Below are 20,589 nucleotides of genomic sequence, written 5' to 3' on the forward strand. Positions count from 1 at the left end.
CTATCTATCTATCTATCTATCTATCTATCTATCTATCTATCTATCTATCTATCTATCTATCTATCTATCTATCTATCTATCTATCTATCTATCTATCTATATCTTTCTTTCTTTCTTTCTCTCTTTCTATCTATTTAGAGGTTAGCGTTCCAGTCTAGTAGTAATAGGTCAGGTGTATTTCTCTTGATGTGATGTATATGCAACATTCTTCAAACAAACTAATTGACTAACTAACTACATAGTAACCATCCCTTGACAGTACCATTTTACTAAGTAAAATGTGTGTCACAAAACAATAAAGAAAACAAATGCTAACTAAATAAGCTTATTACATTTCCCTTGGGAATAGCTAGAAACATGCTAGACCAACAAATGGTCAGCGGTTGCTACATGCTTGAAAATTAGTAATTAAACGGAATCGTTTCTTATAACAGTGCAAACGTTTAAATTTTTTCCTTAAAAAATCTTTAATTAATTTAAGTTAAAAATGAACTATATTGACCTTTAATAAACATACATACATGTTCAATCATAATTATCATCATCAATGCATTATTTTATATGTTCTCCAAGTGTTTTGTTTTCTTCTCTTCTTAAACATCAAACAATTATCGATCGGCTAAGGCTTTTGTATTCAAATTAAAATAATGAAAAGCATCTCGAAATAAAAATGTGTATGAAAATTTGTGTATCTGCCCCCTTGCTATGAACGTGAGAGAACCAATATCTATTTATAGTTTGATTTTTATTTTCATGTGTTATAATTTAGTTTTTCTTTAATTTTCTCGACATTCGGCCGCTATTTTCTAATAAAGTGTAAAAAATTAAAAAATTATTTTCATAAAAATCTAAATTTTTAAAAGAAAAACTATGAATCCTTGTACTATATGTAAAACGGAAACCAAGAATAGTTGTTCCAATTGCAAACAAGTATTTTACTGTTGTGTGGAGCATCAAAAACAAGATTGGAAAAATCACAAGAAAAATTGTCATCCATATAAGGTAGATATTATATACATATATTTTTTGAAATTAATTGAATTGAATAAAAGTGCATTATTTCTGAATAATTGAAAATAGATTGTACAAAATGAAGAACTGGGACGTCATTTGATCACCACCCGTACTATTAAACCCTTTGAAATTATTTTGAAAGAGGCTCCTCTATTCCGGGGTCCCTCTCAACTAACACCACCGGTATGTTTGGGTTGTTTAAATGCTATTGAACCCACAGATTATATAAATTGTGAACATTGCGGTTGGCCCTTGTGTGGTGTTGAGTGTAAAACTAAAGATGAACATCGTTTCGAATGTGAATTAACTGTTAAACGCGGCAAGAAAGTGAACGTTCAGGAATTCACCAATCCTCATCCGTTGTATCAATGTTTGAGTACAGCCCGCTGTTTAATGTTACGGGATAAGGATGCTGAGAAATGGAAACAGATTAATGAGCTGGAATCGTTAGAGGATCAAAGGCGTGGCTCTATGCAATGGAAGGCCGATTACGAAAGTGTTTGTAAATTTATTATAAAGTGAGTTTTTAGAGGAAAATTTTTGAAATTTTAAAGTTACGATTTTTTTTGGAATTTGTAAAAACTTTCTAAAATTGTGCTAACAGTTAAGGGGAAATTTCTACAGACGCTTAAGGTACTTAAACTAATATCGTTATGTTATGGTGTATTCGAAGTTTTTAAAAGTTTTTACTGCCCTATGGAGTTTTTACTAGTCTGTAAATCAGTGGAATGGAAATCCTGTTACTATTTTATAACACTAGTAATAGACTAGCACTTGAGCTATAGACAAGTCAATAAACTAACACATAGACTAATATATTGACTAGATTAGAATAGGTATGTCCATGTCTTAAAAACTGACTTATTTTGTTTGAAAGGATGGTGTATATACTCTATCGGGCCTGTTGTGCATTTCTTAATCAGTGCCTAAGGTGAGAATCTCCGGTCTACCCGCCAAGAACACTAACCTACCGGAGGCCATTATACTGACTTACTTATCTACAATTTGATTAACTAGTCTATAGATTTCAATCTAAGGAATACTATATAGACAGGTCTATTAACTAGTTCATGAATTATTGTTGAGTCTACTGACCTGACGTCCGACTAATCTATTAACTACTTTTCTTAAAAGTACTGCAGTTTACACTACAGTACAATAGTTTTCTAGCTTTTATATTCATACATCAGTCTTTCTATAATACTAATCAAAATTTCTCGATACCTTTCTAGATATTTTAATACTCAAGCATTTAGTGAAGATGAAATTATGCGCATTATTGGCATATTACAAATCAATGGCCACGAAGTTCCCACCTCTGATCCAGCCCATGTTGCTATATTCTATAATGCCTCATTCCTAGAGCACTCCTGCACACCCAATTTAGCGAAAAGTTTCAATAAAGATGGACATCTTATACTCTGGGCTCCCAAGGAAATTAAGAAAGGTTCTCACTTAAGTATATGTTATTCAGATGCTGTTTGGGGTACGGCCGATCGTCAGCGTCATTTAATGCAAACGAAAATCTTTAAATGTCAGTGTCCTCGCTGTATTGATGTTAGCGAATATGCTACCAATTATAGCGCCTTAAAATGTGAAAAATCCGAATGTAGAGGTTTAATGTTGCCAGCAAATTTGAATGATTGGCACAAGGATTGGACGTGAGTTGATAAATTTCTATTATTAGTTTAAATTTATAAAATTCATTAATTTCATTTAAAATTTAGTTGCAATGAATGCAAGCATCAAGTGGACAAGACATATGTTAATAATATCTTGGAAAGAGCTGGTAGTGATTTAAATGCTATGGATAAGACGAAGGAAAATTGTCTCAAGTAAGTTCTTTAAATTGTCTATCTAAAATTTTGATAAACAGATTCTAAATTAGAGCCCGGCAACAGATATGATTGGTTAGTTTCTGCAAGGGCAAAAAACTAGAAAAGAGAACATTTTGTACTCTCATATTCACTACAACACAGGCATGGAAAGTTTTATTTTTGAAATGTTGGTATTTCAAAAAAATGTAATAGTAATAGTTAGTAAGTTATTAGTTAATTCGTAAATTTATTTTAAACTTCTTTAATTACCTATATCAATTTAAGAAATATTTTAGATATATATTTAGAATTTGTTATTTTTACCATGAGTGGTGATAGAGGGTATATGTAAGTTTTTCGTTCCGTGTGTCCAAAAAATATTCATCTAAGACCCAACAAAGTATATATATTCTGGATCCTTGTGAAATTCTGAGTCGATTTAGCTATGCCCGTCTGTCTGTCTGTGTAAAACATGCTCACGTTATAACTAAGTCAAGGAGATCAACCAAATTCACCGGTATTGAAAATCAGCAAAATCGGCTTACGATGTAAGAAGTTATGAGTAACAATTAGGAAAGTATAGTCGGGCATGGCCGACCATATAATACCCTACACCATGAGTATATTTTTAAAATTTTTACTTTTTATAAAATTTTTATTTTTTTTTGTTAAGAAACTTTTATGTTGAATATTACCATAATTCCAAAATATTTAAGCCATTTATTGATAAAAAACTAAAATTTCTAAATGAATTTCTAAATATAGCTCAAATATGGGCCGATCCTCGGTAAATTTGGGAAAAGGATATATTTCTAAATAACAGTTAGTTTTAGACGTTTAAGTCATTTTTTGAAGGGGGGTTTGTATGGGGGCTAGGGTCAAATATAGACCGATCCTTACGAAAATCTGCAGTGTCATTTATACTTATATAAAACTTATTTGTGCCAATTTTTAGAGAGATAGAAGAATATTTGACGTAATTATGGCAAATCTGGAGGTACGGTTGTATGGGGGCTAGGTGAAATAATGGACCGATTTCAACCATTTTCAATAGGATTCGTCCCTGTGCCAAAAAAATATGCTTGGTCTAAATTTCATCATATTATCTTGAAAATTGCGGCCTGTACCTTGCGCACAAGGTTTACAGGGACAGCCAGACAGACGGACGGACGGACATGTCTTAATCGAATCAAAAAATTCTTCTGAATCGATCGGTATACTTCAAATTGGGTATTGGACCATTTTTTTTTTGTATATTACAAACATCAGCACAAACGTATAATACCCTCCTCACTATAGTGGTGTAGGGTATAATTAGATAGTTATATGGTTTTTAATAAGAAGAAGTTTGCTGGTAGAGTGTATTTAAGATTCGGCTTAGCCGAATATAGCACTCAACACTTTTCCATTCTCAACATAATGTAGGTCTAGTTCAGAGCAAAACTTTTCCTATACACGCGTGCTCTTCAGCCGTTACTGAATTTACAACAACGTACTCACATGTATTAAAAACTCATTCAGTCTCGTTTGAGCGTTAATTTAACGGGTTAGAGTTGTCGTATGTCTGCTGAAGCAGGGGTGGACATCCATTTGTTTTTTACATGATCTACGTTTTTATAATTAAATTTTTTTCTAAATAAACTTTTTTTAATTCTACTTAGCTATTTTTAATACTTATTTTTGGCAAATATGATCGAATTGACAAATCAGTATTAACTTGCATTCTCCATAATAACTTCCAAATACAGATACATATATTAAAAAAAACACACACAAATTGAAATACCACCATTTCAAAAATAAAACTTTTCATGCCTGTGTGTAGTGAATATGAGAGTACAAAATGTTCTCTTTTCTAGTTTTTTGCCCTTGCAATCATATTTGTCGCCGGGTTCTGGTCTAGTTCAATTCAAAAAGTAAATATATACATACATATTATTATACCCTACACCACTATAGTGGGGAGGGTATCATACGTTTGTGCTGATGTTTGTAACACACAAAAATATTGGTCCAATATCCACCTCAAAGTATACCCATCGATTCAGAATCATTTTTAGATTCGATTAAGACATGTGCGTCCATCTGTCCGGCTGGTTATCCATGTAAACCTTGTGTGCAAGGTACAGGCTGCAATTTTCAAGATAATTTGATGAAATTTGAACCAAGCATGTTGACACAGGGATGAAGCATATTGAAAATGGTTGAAATCGGTCCATTATTTCACCTAGCGGCGATACAATCGTACCTTTATGTCATAATTACGTCAAATATTCTATTATCTCTCTAAAAATTGGCACAAATAAATTTTATATAAGTATAAATGACACTGCAGATTTTCGTAATGATCGGGCCTTAATTGACCCTAACCCCCATACAAACCTCCTTTCAAAAAATGTCTTAAACGTCTCAAATTGACTTGTAAACGTTCCTATCGCAATGAAACTCAACAAAACTAACTATTATTTAAAAGTATATTCTTTTCTTATATTTACCGAGGATCGGCCCATATTTGACCTATATAAAGCCTAATTTAGAAATTTTATTTTTTTTTCTATAAATTGCTTAAATACTTTGGAATTAAGTTTCTTTATGAAAAATAAAAATTTTAAAAATATACTCATGGTATTATATGGTCGGCCATGCCCGACTATACTTTCCTACTTGTTTTTAATATTACCAATGAGTAAGACAACCTCTTGGTCTACTTAATTTCTACATCTAAATAAAAATATTTAAACAATTGTTTGAAAACACCTTTCACCGCTCTTGGTTACTGCTGTTATCAAACATTATTGATAACACATTATTATTAACCGTAAACGATTGATAAAAAAAATAGTATTTAAAACGTTTTCACTAGGGTTTCTGTGATATAAATAATTTAACATATATTGGATTTGTGTTAATGTTCGTAACGCATAGAATTAATGGTCTTATACCTTTAAGTATAACAATTGACTCAGAATCATTTTCCGAGTCGATAAAGTCCAATCGTCTGTCTGTCCATGTAAACCTTGTCATTAAACTACAGATCGTAATTTTGAAGATAATTGAATGCAGCTTGAATGCACTTTTAATTCAAGAACGAATCCTATTGCTTTTGGTTAATATTGTTCCATTATTTCATTTGCTTACTTGTGTTTTTTTTTTTCGATTTGAAAATATTGCTATCGGGTTTATATTTATTATCATCTGTTTAGTTCCAATATACATGTAAATTATATATATCTATCGAAAAAATCTAAATATTTAATATTTGATTTTATTTTCAATATTAACGGTACGGGTATTAAGTACATTTATGTTTTTCGTCGTTTTACAATTCAAACCAAAATTTTTTAACAGTTATCTTAGTTTATCTCTATATTTCGGGAATAAACAATTTAACAACCGGAAAACACCTACTTCACGTACATGCGTACGTGTGTATAGTTGTACACATACTCGTTGAATACAATCAATACATATTAAACAGTGCTTTTTTTTGCAAATCATGTCAACATAAAAAAATATAGGCAGGCTATAGACAGGCTAAACTGAAAGAATATATTAATATTTAAAAATTACTTTTCGAGAAACTTTAGAGTAAAATAAGTTTCTACTAATACGTTAAGAGAAATTGTAGACTTTAAAATAGCTATTCCTAGTTAGTCTCAGTTACTAAGTGGCACTGAGACCAGAAATAGTTCATATGCTCCGTTCCGTGACAAATCAGCTGATTTGTATTTGTGCCATTAGGGTTTCATACAAAAAAAACTACTTTAAGGTCAAACTAACGACTTAAACTGGTTTCCGTTAGCTGCTTCATTTCTTCAGAATAATGCAGCTTTTGAGAAGTTCAATTCTTTTAAAATCAGGTATAAAAAATGTATATATTTGGCAAATTAGCACTTTCAATCGGAATGTGTAAAATATAAAAGACAAGTGATGAAGATACACACTATGGAGTTGAAATCAGTGCTATCTGAATGTGTTACACAAATTTTAACCTAGTTACTAAAAGTATACTTTTTTATACGATTGTCTGTATTGAATTCAAATCTGACCTTAACATTTTTCCATTACATCAACTAATTTTTGGAAAATGTATAGAAAACATTACTCTGAAAGCATAGTACATAGTACAAATTCAAGCCGATATGATATATAGACAATTAACAGAAACAATAAAATTATGAATTCGGAAGAAGAAAAAAAATTTTATTGATTTTTACTGTTTTAAATGTTTTTCTAAAATTTTACGTTTTACAAAAGTGTTTTTTGCAAAAAAATATGTGTTCGTTGTTTATGTTTTTGACTGAAAAGATGGCAATACTAACTAATTAACTGATCCCAGATTCATAACTTAAAAACACAATCATCGGTTGAAGTCCGCCTTAATTTGTTCCGAGTTTAATCTAACAGCAAGTTAAGCCTAGTTTAACTGAGTAGTAAAAAACCCGTCCTTAGTAATCTATTACATACAAATGTTCATATTTTATTCAATTACTAACTAGGGTTCTATAAATCGACTTTCGAATAATCGAACAATCGACTTTTTGTCGAAAAAAGTCGAAAGTCGATTTTAGAAATAAAAATCGAAAAGTTGGAAAAAGTCGAAAAAAATCGAAAATAGTCGAAAAAGTCGAAAGTAGACGAAAAGTCGGAAAAATTGAAAAAGTCGGCTATTTACAAAATACTAAAAGTCGACTTTTAACTAACTGAAAAAAGTTGAAAAATCTAATTTGCAAAAAGTTGAAAAGTCGACTTTTAACTAAATGCAAAAGTCGAAAAGCCGACTTTTCGTTTCAACTATAGAACCCTAATACTAACTGAACGCTATCCGCGTTCTCGGCACTAAGTTTGGCCTAAGTTTGTTCAATGCTTTAAAGGTGAACTAAATTTTAAAACTTTTATGTCATCTACCTTCTAACGTTTTATTAGATCTTCTTACGTTTTATTAGATGCCAGAGATTTTGAGTTTATCAATTTCAAACAACAGTACTCTTTTACTAAAATAGATTTTTACGATTTTTAAAAAAAATCAAAATGTTTATGGCGTCCCGCGATAGAATTATATTTTTCATCGGCTTATTAGTACGTTAAAACTTAACGTACTAATTAACTAATCAGTTATTAAAGCAAATTTTATTAACAATTATCGTCTAATGAAATTATAAGAGAGCGCCAAAACTTAACAAAATCAATTGAATTAGTTTGCAAAAAAAAATAATAATATAATTCATACAGCCAACTATATCTGCGTATTTTCACGATATACATACATGCATACATACATACATAGTAATAAAATTGTAAACTAATTGTTAAAAAATTTACTTGTTTTATACCCTTCACCTTCGTGAGAAGGGTATGCATATATAAGTTTATCATTCCGTTTGTAATTTCTATAATATCTAGTATATATATATATATATATATATATATATATATATATATATATATATATATATATAATATATATATATATATATATATATATTATATATATATATATATATATATATTATATAAGTCGGAAATAGTCGGAAAAAGTCGAAAAAGTCGAAAATAGAAAAAAGTCGAAAAAAACTCAAAAAATTGCAACAAATAGAAAAAATATAAATAAAATTTTTTTATTAATAATAATAAATAATAATATAATGACTTTTTCCGAAAATAGTCGGAAAAAGTCGAAAAACGTCGAAAATAGTCGAAAAGTCGGAAAAAGTCGAAAAATCGACTATTTATAAAATATTAAAAGTCGAAAAATCGACTTTTCATAAATTGCAAAAAGTCGACTTTTCGTTTCAACTATAGAACCCTAGTTATGTATTTTGTTTTTCTTTTCTTTTTGTGAATTCTGTTCGTATATTTGGATGTACGTTTGTTTTAATGCATTGTTTATTTTGTTTTTGTTTTTCTGTGTTTTTCGTTATGTATGTTTAGATGTCTGTTGGTTTAATTGCCTTGTGTATTTTGTTTTTTATTTCGTTTAGCGTTGTTGTTGTTCATTTCGTTTTGCTTTTAGTGTAATAACAATGTAGTCGGTTTAAAATATACTATGGTGAAGTGTATTTTCGGCACAGCCGAATATAGCACTCTTAGTTGTTTTATCACTTTTTGAAAAACTTTCATTTTATGATTATTTAAACATTGTGAATGATTGAAGAAATGTTTTTCCAGAAATATTTTCGATCGATATATTTCATATAATGAATATTTATGTATTGTATATAATTTAACAAAATTTAAACAATAATAAACAATTTACATCAAACATTTTTTTATTCCTACTGATAAGTTTATATTGATGGACTCATGGCCTTCATAAAATTGTATTATTAAGTTAAATAATTTCTATTGTAATTATAATTTAAAAAACAATGTTTTTTGCAAGCCTTTTATGAACAAAACTAAATGATGCAATTTAGAAAATTTCGTCTATAGTAATTATAGTTGTTGTATTATTTAATGCCAATATATTTTTTTTAAAGTGGTTGAAAGCAGATAATATAATTGGTATGTGTTTACCTTACAGAAACAACAACAAAATAACAATATTCTGACGCAAAATAATTTGCTATAAATACCCTACAATTACAGGTGATATAGGTGAAAGAGGAAAATGGTTTTTAATGATATAAGTAATACATAAAAATACTTGACCTATACTCGACTAGTATACTCATTAAATAATTTAAAAGATAATCATTAAGAGTGGATTTTTGGGTTGGTAATTAAATGCCAATTTATATTTAGATTAGTTAATCTAAAAATAAATTTAATTTGATGTTAATCCGTTTTGATGTTTTTGAGTAAATACCCAGCTAGCATTTGGAAGATTGTTGGATGATTAATCAGTAAACTGAGTCATTTGAGTCTGAGTCCTTTTTATGACCTAAAAGTGATTAATAAGTTAAGCGCTTAAAAAATTACTCCAAAATGATCCTGATATATGATTGAAAATTGAATATTTGAAAAACAATAACAAAATGTATTGCAATCGTAAATTGATCATCCTGATGATAAAATAGGATGGTTTTAAAAACTTATATCATATTTTAAGCAGTTGGAAGATCTAAAATTGTTCCTTATTTAATTGTTTTTGTTTGTAATGAAACATTAACATTTACACTAAAAAAATTACTCAAAAACGATTCAAAAATTAGTCGAAACTGATTAGAAATAGAGCTCAGAAAAGACTATTTTGGAAGAGTTAGCAAAACATTTTGTTTGACTTAAAATGAGTTGATAGAATTCTCATTTCATTTATAAAATTAAATGTATAATTATTTAAAGTTGTATGATATTTATAAAGATGATTTTATGTCAAAGAAATTGAAATTATATTATAATTTTATGTGTTTAATGATCTTCTACGGAAGATATTTGGGCGACTAATCACTAAACTAAATCTAAATAATTCCAATTAATGTTTGAAATCTGATTTATTTGAAAAACAATAACAAAATGTATACTAATCATAAATAGGTCATCCAGGTGTTTGAAATATGAATTTTTTATAAATTTACAAAAGTTATATATTGCGCAGTCGAAAGATCTGTTGTATTGTAATTATCTGTAACAAACATAAAAATTACTCAAAAAAGAGTCAAAAATGTCTATAATATGATTTGGAAATAACTCAAAAACGACCAATAATTTGTCTTATTAATGACTCAAAAAAGATTAAAAAATTAGTCGTAATTGATCAGATGTGGGGCTTATAAATGACTCATTTAGGATAAATGACTCATCCGACGAATGTATCATTTATGATTAGAAAATGAGCGCATATCATATGATCATATGATCATTTTAAACATGCAGAAGAGTCATAAATGACTCGAATGTGATAAAAAATTTCAAAAAATTCTAGTTGGTTACAAGATTATGCAGATGTTGCCATGGAAAATAACAGAAAACGTCTGTGTGACATTTCTTAATTTTCGAATTATGTACACAAAATTGACATCTAGCAGAAATGCTAGTAAATTTTTTACACTAGTAGTGTAATTAACATTCGGTGTTGTTAGTCTATATTTACTTTCTTTTTTTTTTTCTAGAGTACTATACATCAATTAAATTTGCAAACTACATGTGTTTAAAAGATATTGAGATGGCTATTGCTTATCAAAAATTGTTTTGTGTGTTTTCGATTCACGATTCAAATTAAATGACACACGATACAATGACTTGAAAATGTTGCATGGGTTTTTCTTTAAACAGCCGTCTTTAGTTAAAGCGAATAAGTATGTATGATAATATACATAATGTACATACATATATATAGTATGTAAAATTTAGTTACATATGCACATATTCATTATTTACTTTGAAGTGCTTTAAATAAATGATTAATCTTTATGTCGTTGTAATTGAAAACTTGAAAATATATTTTTAAGTACCTACGTACGTACACAGTAAAAATAGTAATTATTGAAATAATTATATTGCTCAATTTTTCATTTGAGTTGTGAAAGTATAAAAATATTGCTCTGATTTTTCGGGCTATTAGTATTAGAGTGGATCAAGAAATGATTCACTTTTAATAGCTAATTGGTTAAAGTCTGGGGTCAGCTGGGGTGTTACTTTGTATTTCGATTCGTAAGAAAAAGATTTCGAAACACAATGTATTTAAATCATCGATACAGATAACAGACCATTTTAAAATATACCTCAGATAATTGTAATTGTATCTAAGATATGCCTTCGGTATATTAATAGTTAGTTTTCTAGTCTATCAGACGGGAAGTCGTTGGTTTGATTTCCAGCAGAGACTATGTTAAAGGAGCTTACAAAAAGCCTGAGGGAGACTTAGGCGTATTTTCGGATTAAAACTAACTTACTATTGTGGCCTTCATTTGGTTAGTGTGTTTGCTTCCTATTAGCCTAAGATTTTTAGTGTGTTTGTATATTCTGCATCTTTAACATCTTGATGTGTTAATACACGCCATAGGGCGGGTTTCTTACTCATCAGTTAAACTAGGTTTAACTTGATGTTAGATTAAAGCCGGAACAAATTCAGGCGGTCTTTAACCGATAATTGTGTTTTTCAGTTTTAGATTTAAGCTCAGTTAACTTTGTTAGTATTGCCAAGTTTTCACTCAAAAACATAAACAATGAACAGCTGTTTTTTGCAAACAATACTTTTGTAAAATGGAAAATTTTGGAAAAATGTTAAATAAACATTTAAAAAAATAATTAATGAAACAAAACAAATCAGAAAATTACAATTTACTTAAAATATTAAGTTTTTGTTCTTCCGAAAACATTGTTGTTTTATTGTTTTTGTTAATTATGTTTTCTCACTTATAACTTGAGTTTAATTGGCCAATTACACTCAGTTAAACTAAGATAATAAGTAACTTAACTGATAACTGGAAAACACGAAACATCTATTAAACCCAGTTTAAACAAAGAATGAAGATTATCTTTATCAGTAAAACTCACCCTTTCTATTTATATAATAAATTTTATTTCTAATAAAAGCATTTTTTTAGTTCGTTATACTCTAATTCAGCTGTAAATTTATATATTTATATTTAATTTCTTTTTGCAGATATCTAAGTCACTACGGTAGATGGTTACCTAGTCATCATTACTATATGTGTGAAGTCAAAATACATTTGGTACAACAATTGGGCAAAGAACCTCAAGAACTTATGATTTTATCAAATGAAGATTTAAAAATAAAATTAGAATACGGCAGAGAGTTAGTGGAACTATATGAAAAATTGGCGCCTTGTAAGTATAAATTGTGAAAGCGAGCAGCACGTGACGCTAATTAAACAACAACAACAACAAAAAAACTTTATGTTGTTATCTTTTTAGGCGAAGTTCGCATGTTGGGTACATTATGCTTTGAAGTTCATTCCGCTGTAGCAGAGAATACGCGCCGTATTTCGTTGGAAACTAGTTTATCGCCCAAAGAACTGCTAGAAGAAGCCTTGATGTATGTGGAAAAGTCGGTTAATTATTTGCAATATGAATCGGATATATTTGTTGAGGGACATATGTTGAAACAAGCCAAAATTAATAGAGATGCTTTAAAAATGGTCATAAGAATGTAATAAAAAAGAAGAAGAACAACAGTTAATTCATTTTTTTATAATTTAAATAAAATATTTAATAAAAAAAACAACAACTTTTCGATCATCATTACAATTGAAAATCGTTTACACTTAAGTAGTAAATTTCTAATGGTAGTCTCGACTGAGTAATCGTTTTACTACGTCTAATTGGTAAGTACGATGTTTGAATAAATTTTTATGCGACACATTCGTAACTGTTAACTATAAATGTATGTGTAAATAGTCTACAACACATACCCATTATTTTATTTTTGAGGAATTATCACTATCATCCCCGATAACTTATCAGCTAAATAATGCCAATCGAATATAAAAATATTTAAAGTTTTCAATATATACAGTATGAGGAATTGACCAAGAACTTCAGTAGTGAACGATATTTTGGCAATAGCAGTTTTAAATCCTTATTTAATAGTTAACCTTGGCAGATATTAAAAACCTAGAATCACGTAATGAGTAGTGTTAACGGTAATCAAAAGGACGATATGTCCTATTACAAAAGTAATATAACATTAGGTGATGACAGCACAGATCAATATATGACTGGTTCATCGGTGTAAGTGTAATTACAAAAAAAAAAAAAAAAATAAAAAAATACAAAATTGTTAACTTTTAAAAGATAAAAAATAAGTTAAAATGGTTATCAAGGATTTCCAAATTTTTCTGGCGAAACATTTGCCAACGAGAACGTACTTTTAATAGTGAGACGTTTTAAAAACTTCAAAAACTGTGTAAACGAATATTATAACTGATGTGAAATTGTTTCGCTCAACGAAACTATTATTATTTTTTTTCAAATTGTGATGAAAATCTAAATTTTCTTATCGAATTTATAAATAGAATAACAAAACACTTTATTATAAATATTTTTATATTTACTATTATATTTTTGTGTATCTATAAAGAAGTATGTAGCTTAAAAAAAATTATCAATTAATCAGTTAACATTGAATATTTGTTTGAATGGGTGGTGAATCGAACTGTATTGGTCGTGAGAACTGACTATATTTTCTTGTAAAAGAATTGTTATTTAAATAATGTTAATTTAATTGAACGTAATAACTGTCGTTGTCTTTTAACATTTCAATATCCAGATTAAGCCTACTAACTTTCTATAAATTTTATTCTGTATTAATCTTTAAAGGGAACGATTAATACAGAAAGATTTTTAACAGACCATTTCCAATAATATTTCAGAACTATGTAACTATATTTTTTGTAAATTTTATTCTGTGTTAATCTTTAAAGGGAGCGACTAATACAGAAAGATTTTTAACAGACCATTTCCAATAATATTTCAGAACTATGTAACTATATTTTTTGTAAATTTTATTCTGTATTAATCTTTAAAGGGAGCGACTAATACAGAAAGATCTTTAACAGACCACTTCCAATAATAGTTCAGAACTCTGTAACTACATTTAAGATATGCATTCGCTAGATTAATAGTTAGTTTTCTAGTCTGCCAGACGGGATATTGTGGTTTCGCTTTCTACCCGAGACAATTGTAAAAGAGCTTACAAAAGACCCTATGGAGTCTTAGACGTATTTCTTCGGATTCAAACAAACTACTGTGACTTTCATTAGGTTAGTGTTAAACTATAGTAGATCGGAGGACCAGTGTTCGATTTCTACCTTAGGTACTTGTAAAAAAGGGGTATAGGGGAGGAAAATAATTTACAAAAACTAATCTACGATGTAACGCAGAATACACAATCGTTAATCTTTGAAATTAAGCCTAACTTTCTGTAAATTTTATTCTATATTAATCTTCAAAGGGAACGACTAATACAGAAAGATTTTTAACAGACCATTTCCAATAATATTTCAGAACTATGTAACTATATTTAAGATATGCCTCCGCTAGATTAGTAGTTAGTTTTCTAGTCTGCCAGACGGGATATTGTGGTTTCGCTTTCTACCCGAGACAATTGTAAAAGAGCTTACAAAAGACCCAATGGAGTCTTAGACGTATTTCTTCGGATTCAAACAAACTACTGTGACTTTCATTACGTTAGTGTTAAACTATAGTAGACCAGAGGACCTGTGTTCGATTTCTACCTTAGGCACTTGTAAAAAAGGGGTATAGGGGAGGAAAATAATTTACAAAAACTTACCTACGATGTAACGCAGAATACACAATCGTAAAGCTTTGAAATTAAGCGTAGTAACTTTCTGTAAATTTTATTCTGTATTAATCTTTAAAGGGAACGACTAATACAGAAAGATTTTTAACAGACAATTTCCAATAATATTTCAGAACTATGTAACTATATTTAAGATATGCCTCCGCTAGATTAGTAGTTAGTTTTCTAGTCTGCCAGACGGGATATTGTGGTTTCGCTTTCTACCCGAGACAATTGTAAAAGAGCTTACAAAAGACCCTATGGAGTATTAGACGTATTTCTTCGGATTCAAAAAAACTACTTACGGTGACTTTCATTAGGTTAGTGTTAAACTATAGTAGACCGGAGGACCTGTGTTCGATTTCTACCTTAGGCACTTGTAAAAAAGGGGGATAGGGATGGAAAATAACTTACAAAAACTTACCTACGATGTAACGCAGAATACACAATCGTTAAGCTTTGAAATAAAACGGAATGTCTATTTCGTTTTTATTCGATTCGATTTTATATTGCAATAACTTTTGTCGATTGTAGCGTAACAGAACAGGAGTGATTAGTGGAAATACTTAATATTTTCAATAGTTTCCTAATGTTTTACTTAATGCCAATTCAATAATATAAATAAATCAATTTATCTTCAGGCCCATAAATGGTGAAAAGAAAAAATCCCATTGGTGGAATAGAAAGAAAAATAAAGATGATGATGTTGATGATGATAATAGTAGTTCCGGCAATAGTGAGGAGAGTGATAAACCCAAAGATGATGTGAAACCAGTGGCTTTTTATAAAATGTTTAAATATGCCACAACTACAAATAAAATCATGTATTTTGTGGGTATATTGGCATCCATTGCCACGGGCTTAACAACACCTGCTAACAGTTTGATTTTTGGTAATCTGGCCAATGTAAGTGATATAGTTATATAGCTCGATATCATACAATACAAATAATATGATGTTTTTTTTTGTTTTGTAATTTTTTAGAGCATGATTAACTTTTCCGAATATAAAGATGGCTATACTAGAGAAGATCAGTCCGTTATATTTTGGGAAGCTATAAAAACTTTTGCTTTCCAAAATACCATGATTGGTGTGGTAATGTTGGCCTGCAGTTATATCTCCATAACGCTTTTTAATTATGCCGCTCATGCCCAAATTTTACGTATACGTGGTAAATTCTTTAGATCTATATTGCATCAGGATATGGCCTGGTATGATTTCAATCAAAGCGGTGAAGTGGCCAGTCGTATGAATGAGTAAGAGAGTATTTAAGTATTTAGAAAGGTTTGTTTATTTATTTGCAATGTATCCTCTTCTTTTAGAGATTTGTCGAAAATGGAGGATGGTTTAGCGGAAAAGGTGGTTATGTTTGTCCATTATATGGTGGCCTTTGCTGGTTCCATTGTTTTGGCTTTTTATAAAGGTTGGCAATTAGCTTTGGTATGCTTGTCCAGTTTGCCAGTAACTTTTATAGCCATGGGTTTGGTGGCTGTGGCTACCTCAAAGTTGGCCAAACAAGAACTTAATGTTTACGCTACAGCTGGTAATATTGCTGAGGAGGCTCTTAGCGGCATACGCACAGTCAAAGCTTTTGAGGGAGAATCTAAAGAAGGAACAGCTTACAAGTCTCAAATTGTTGCTGCTCGTAATTTAAATATCAAACGTAACTTCTTCTCGGGTTTGGGTTTCGGTCTATTGTGGTTCTTCATCTATGCCTCCTACGCACTTGCCTTTTGGTATGGTGTGGGTTTGGTTTTAAAGAGTTACGATGATATTCCTGGCTATGAAAACTATGATGCTGGCACTATGATTACTGTGAGTAAAAAACGATTTTTACTTTATATCACTTTTAGATTAACCTCATAATTTCTTTTTTTACTAGGTTTTCTTTTCTGTTATGATGGGATCTATGAATATTGGCATGGCTTCACCTTATATTGAGGCTTTTGGTATTGCCAAGGGTGCTTGCGCTAAAGTTTTTAAATTAATTGATCAAATACCCACTATTAATCCTATAGAAATCAGAGGTGTCAATTTGAATCAACCCTTAACTCATATTGAATTTCGTGACATCGATTTTTTCTATCCGACGCGTAAAGAAGTTAAAATTCTTAATAAGTTCAATTTAAAAATTCATCGAGGTCAAACGGTAGCCTTGGTAGGCTCATCGGGTTGTGGCAAATCAACCTGCATTCAATTGATTCAACGGTTTTATGATCCAGAAGGTGGTCAAGTGCTTTTCAACAATGTAGACTTGAAAGATATAGACATAAATTGGTTGAGAGAACGTATCGGTGTTGTAGGTCAAGAACCCATTTTATTCGGTACTTCAATTTATGAAAATATACGTTACGGCCGTGAAGATGCTACCAGGGAACAAATAGAAGAAGCCGCTAGAGCGGCCAATGCCATGGTATTTATCAACAAGCTTCCTCAAGGTTTTGATACTTTAGTAGGAGAGCGTGGTGCTCAATTGTCGGGTGGCCAGAAACAACGTATTGCTATAGCTAGAGCTTTAGTAAGAGATCCTGAAATATTGTTATTGGATGAAGCTACATCGGCTTTGGATACTGCCAGTGAAGCAAAGGTACAGGCTGCCTTAGAAAAGGCGGCAGAAGGCAGAACTACAGTAATCGTAGCTCATCGTCTCTCCACCATTCGTCGTGCAGATCGTATTGTGGTCATTAACAAGGGCTGTGTAGTTGAGAGTGGTACTCATAATGAGTTAATGGCCTTGAAACAACACTACTATAATTTAGTTATGACCCAATTGGGTGAAGATGCTAATGTCACTACACCCGGACTTAAACAAAATGAATTCTTTGCAAATGCCAAGGATGAAGATGAAGAACAAATAAAAATTACTCACGTTGAAGAAGTCATCGAGTCCAAAGAGGAAAAGAGTACTTTCTCAATTATCAACATTTTGAAGATGAATCGCGATGAATGGCCTCAAATCTTGTGTGGCTGTGTTTCATCTGTTATTATGGGAGCTGCTATGCCTCTGTTTGCTGTACTTTTTGGTTCAATTCTACAAATTTTGGCTGTCAGAAATAATCCACAGTATGTAAGAGATAATACAAATACATTCAGTTTGTATTTCCTCATTTGCGGCATTGTAGTGGGTATTGCAACATTTTTACAGGTGAGTTCATTTATAACGACTTCAATCTAAATTGGAAATATAATGTGTGTATATGTTACAGATCTATACATTTGGCATTGCTGGTGAAAAATTAACTGAACGTTTGCGTGGCATGATGTTTGACGCCATGTTAAGAATGGAAGTTGCCTGGTTTGATGATCGTGCTAATGGTACTGGTTCTTTATGTGCCCGTTTGTCTGGCGATGCCTCAGCTGTTCAAGGTGTAAGTAATGATTGAGTCAAGTAGTATTTTTCAAAATAAATCATTTCATTTTTACCCCACAGGCTACCGGTCAACGTATTGGAACTATTGTTCAATCTTTGTCTACACTACTTTTGGGTGTTGGACTTTCCATGTACTACGAATGGAGTTTGGGTCTTTTGGCTTTGGCCTTTACGCCGTTCATTTTGATTGCCACCTATTTGCAGCGCAAAGTTATGGCCCAAGAAAATATGGGTACCGCCAAAACAATGGAAAAATGTACCAAGGTAATACAAACACATACATATCAACATATATATAAACCCACTAATAATTGGACTTTCTTTCTTTAGCTCGCCGTTGAAGTTGTTTCAAATATACGTACAGTAGCATCTTTGGGACGTGAGGAAATGTTTCATAAACAATACATGGAAATGTTGTATCCAGCTGTTAATGTAAGTACATTTTTTTATATATCACAGTCATACAAACATCACAATAATACGCTACATAATTCTAAATATTGCAGAAAGCTAAACGCAATACGCATTATCGTGGTTTTGTCTACGGTTTGGCACGTTCTTTGATGTTCTTTGCTTATGCCGCTTGTATGTACTATGGCGGTTGGTGTGTGCTTAATAAGAATATGGAATTCGGTAATGTGTTTAAGGTTTCGCAAGCACTTATTATGGGAACAGCTTCAATTGCTAGTGCTTTGGCTTTCGCTCCCAATTTCCAAAAGGGTATCTCAGCGGCTGAAGGCATTTATAAGTTAATTACTCGTGAACCTAAAATTGTTGATCGTCCAGATGTCTCCCATGAGCCTTGGCAATCTGAGGGCAATGTTGCCTTCGACTCGGTTCGTTTTTCATATCCTACACGTCAAGAAATCACTGTGCTCAAGAGCCTTAGCCTTGCTGTCAACAAGGGTCAGAAAATCGCCTTAGTAGGTCCTTCGGGTTGTGGCAAGTCAACCTGTATACAACTTTTGCAAAGATTCTACGATGTAGATGATGGTTCTGTTACTGTAGATACAATCGATATACGCAATTTATCAATTCTTAATTTGCGGAAACAATTGGGTATTGTTTCTCAAGAACCCATACTCTTTGACAGAAGTATTCGCGAAAATATTGCGTATGGTGATAACACCCGTATGGTTTCTGAACAAGAGATTATAGAAGCAGCAAAGAAAGCCAACATACACAACTTTGTGTCATCTTTGCCATTGGTAAGTTGTGCAAATCTTTAGCAAATGTTCATTAATAATATTTATAAATATCATTTACAGGGTTATGAAACTCGTATGGGTGAAAAGGGCACACAGTTGTCTGGCGGTCAGAAGCAAAGAATTGCCATTGCTCGTGCTTTGGTTAGAAATCCTAAGATTCTGTTACTCGATGAGGCTACCTCAGCTTTGGATGCAGAAAGTGAAAAGGTTGTACAAGATGCCCTCGAAGTGGCCAGTGAGGGTCGTACCAGCATTAGTATTGCCCATCGTCTATCTACCATTGTAGACTGTGACATAATTTTTGTCTTTGACGAAGGCAAAGTCTGTGAACAGGGTACTCATAAGGATTTACTTGAAATGCGAGGTCTTTACTATACCCTTTATAAATTACAAACAGGTGCTATGTAAAGATCATTCAAATTATCTCACTCTCATCAAAAACTCTCTATCCACTCTAACATATAGCAGCTTAATTTTAAGTTTAATTCTAGTTATTATTTGTATTAGTGCGTAGTATTCGAACAAAAAGACAACACAAACGAATTATGAATATTCAAAAAAATTGGAAAAAATATAACAATAGAAATCAATAGTAAAATTACTCTTGTTAGGAATTTATTTAAGTTTTATAATATATATTTATTGTTGAATTGAATATTGACAAGTTTATATGTATGTATATAATTTTTGTTATTGATCGTGATAATAAAGATAAGAACATTGTTTAAAAAATTATAGGCAACAGGACTTTTGCACCTTTACGTTTTCACCTAAAAATAAAATTTTAGTGGGAAGTACAAGTGATTACAGATTTCAATCCTTTTTGTCTAGCGTCTTTAATTTTGCCGGAAAATTGACTTCTATGTTCTTACTCAAAAATCGAATTTTGGTAGGATCACGATCCTCAATCCTTTTCTTCCTTGCGGCTTTAGTTTAGCCTAGAAAATGGACTTTTATGTTTCTACTCAAAAATCA

The 20,589-nt window shown here is 30.9% G+C and overlaps 2 protein-coding genes across 3 annotated transcripts; both read left to right on the forward strand.

Moving 5' to 3' along the window:
• Positions 1–320: 320 nt before the first annotated feature.
• LOC111678540 (SET domain-containing protein SmydA-8) lies at positions 321–12,960 on the forward strand. The gene is made up of 6 exons (XM_023439923.2): positions 321–1,002; positions 1,081–1,532; positions 2,247–2,675; positions 2,742–2,849; positions 12,379–12,563; positions 12,651–12,960. The coding sequence occupies exons 1-6, from the start codon at positions 871–873 to the stop codon at positions 12,887–12,889; spliced, it is 1,545 nt and encodes a 514-aa protein (XP_023295691.2). The 5' UTR covers positions 321–870; the 3' UTR covers positions 12,890–12,960.
• On the forward strand, positions 12,957–20,346 carry LOC111678544 (ATP-dependent translocase ABCB1). 2 transcript variants are annotated; one of them, XM_046955636.1, is made up of 10 exons: positions 12,957–13,060; positions 15,678–15,942; positions 16,021–16,292; positions 16,359–16,851; positions 16,919–18,181; positions 18,243–18,404; positions 18,467–18,670; positions 18,737–18,838; positions 18,913–19,614; positions 19,675–20,346. In XM_046955636.1, exons 2-10 carry the CDS (start codon positions 15,826–15,828, stop codon positions 20,020–20,022), a joined length of 3,663 nt encoding a protein of 1,220 aa, XP_046811592.1. In that variant the 5' UTR covers positions 12,957–13,060; positions 15,678–15,825; the 3' UTR covers positions 20,023–20,346. The 2 variants fall into 2 exon arrangements, with proteins under 2 accessions (XP_046811592.1, XP_023295699.2); XM_023439931.2 differs by lacking the exon at positions 12,957–13,060 and adding an exon at positions 13,271–13,466.
• Positions 20,347–20,589: the final 243 nt, after the last annotated feature.

Source organism: Lucilia cuprina, chromosome 6, assembly GCF_022045245.1.
Source record: "Lucilia cuprina isolate Lc7/37 chromosome 6, ASM2204524v1, whole genome shotgun sequence".
Classification (NCBI taxonomy): Eukaryota; Metazoa; Arthropoda; class Insecta; order Diptera; family Calliphoridae; genus Lucilia; species Lucilia cuprina.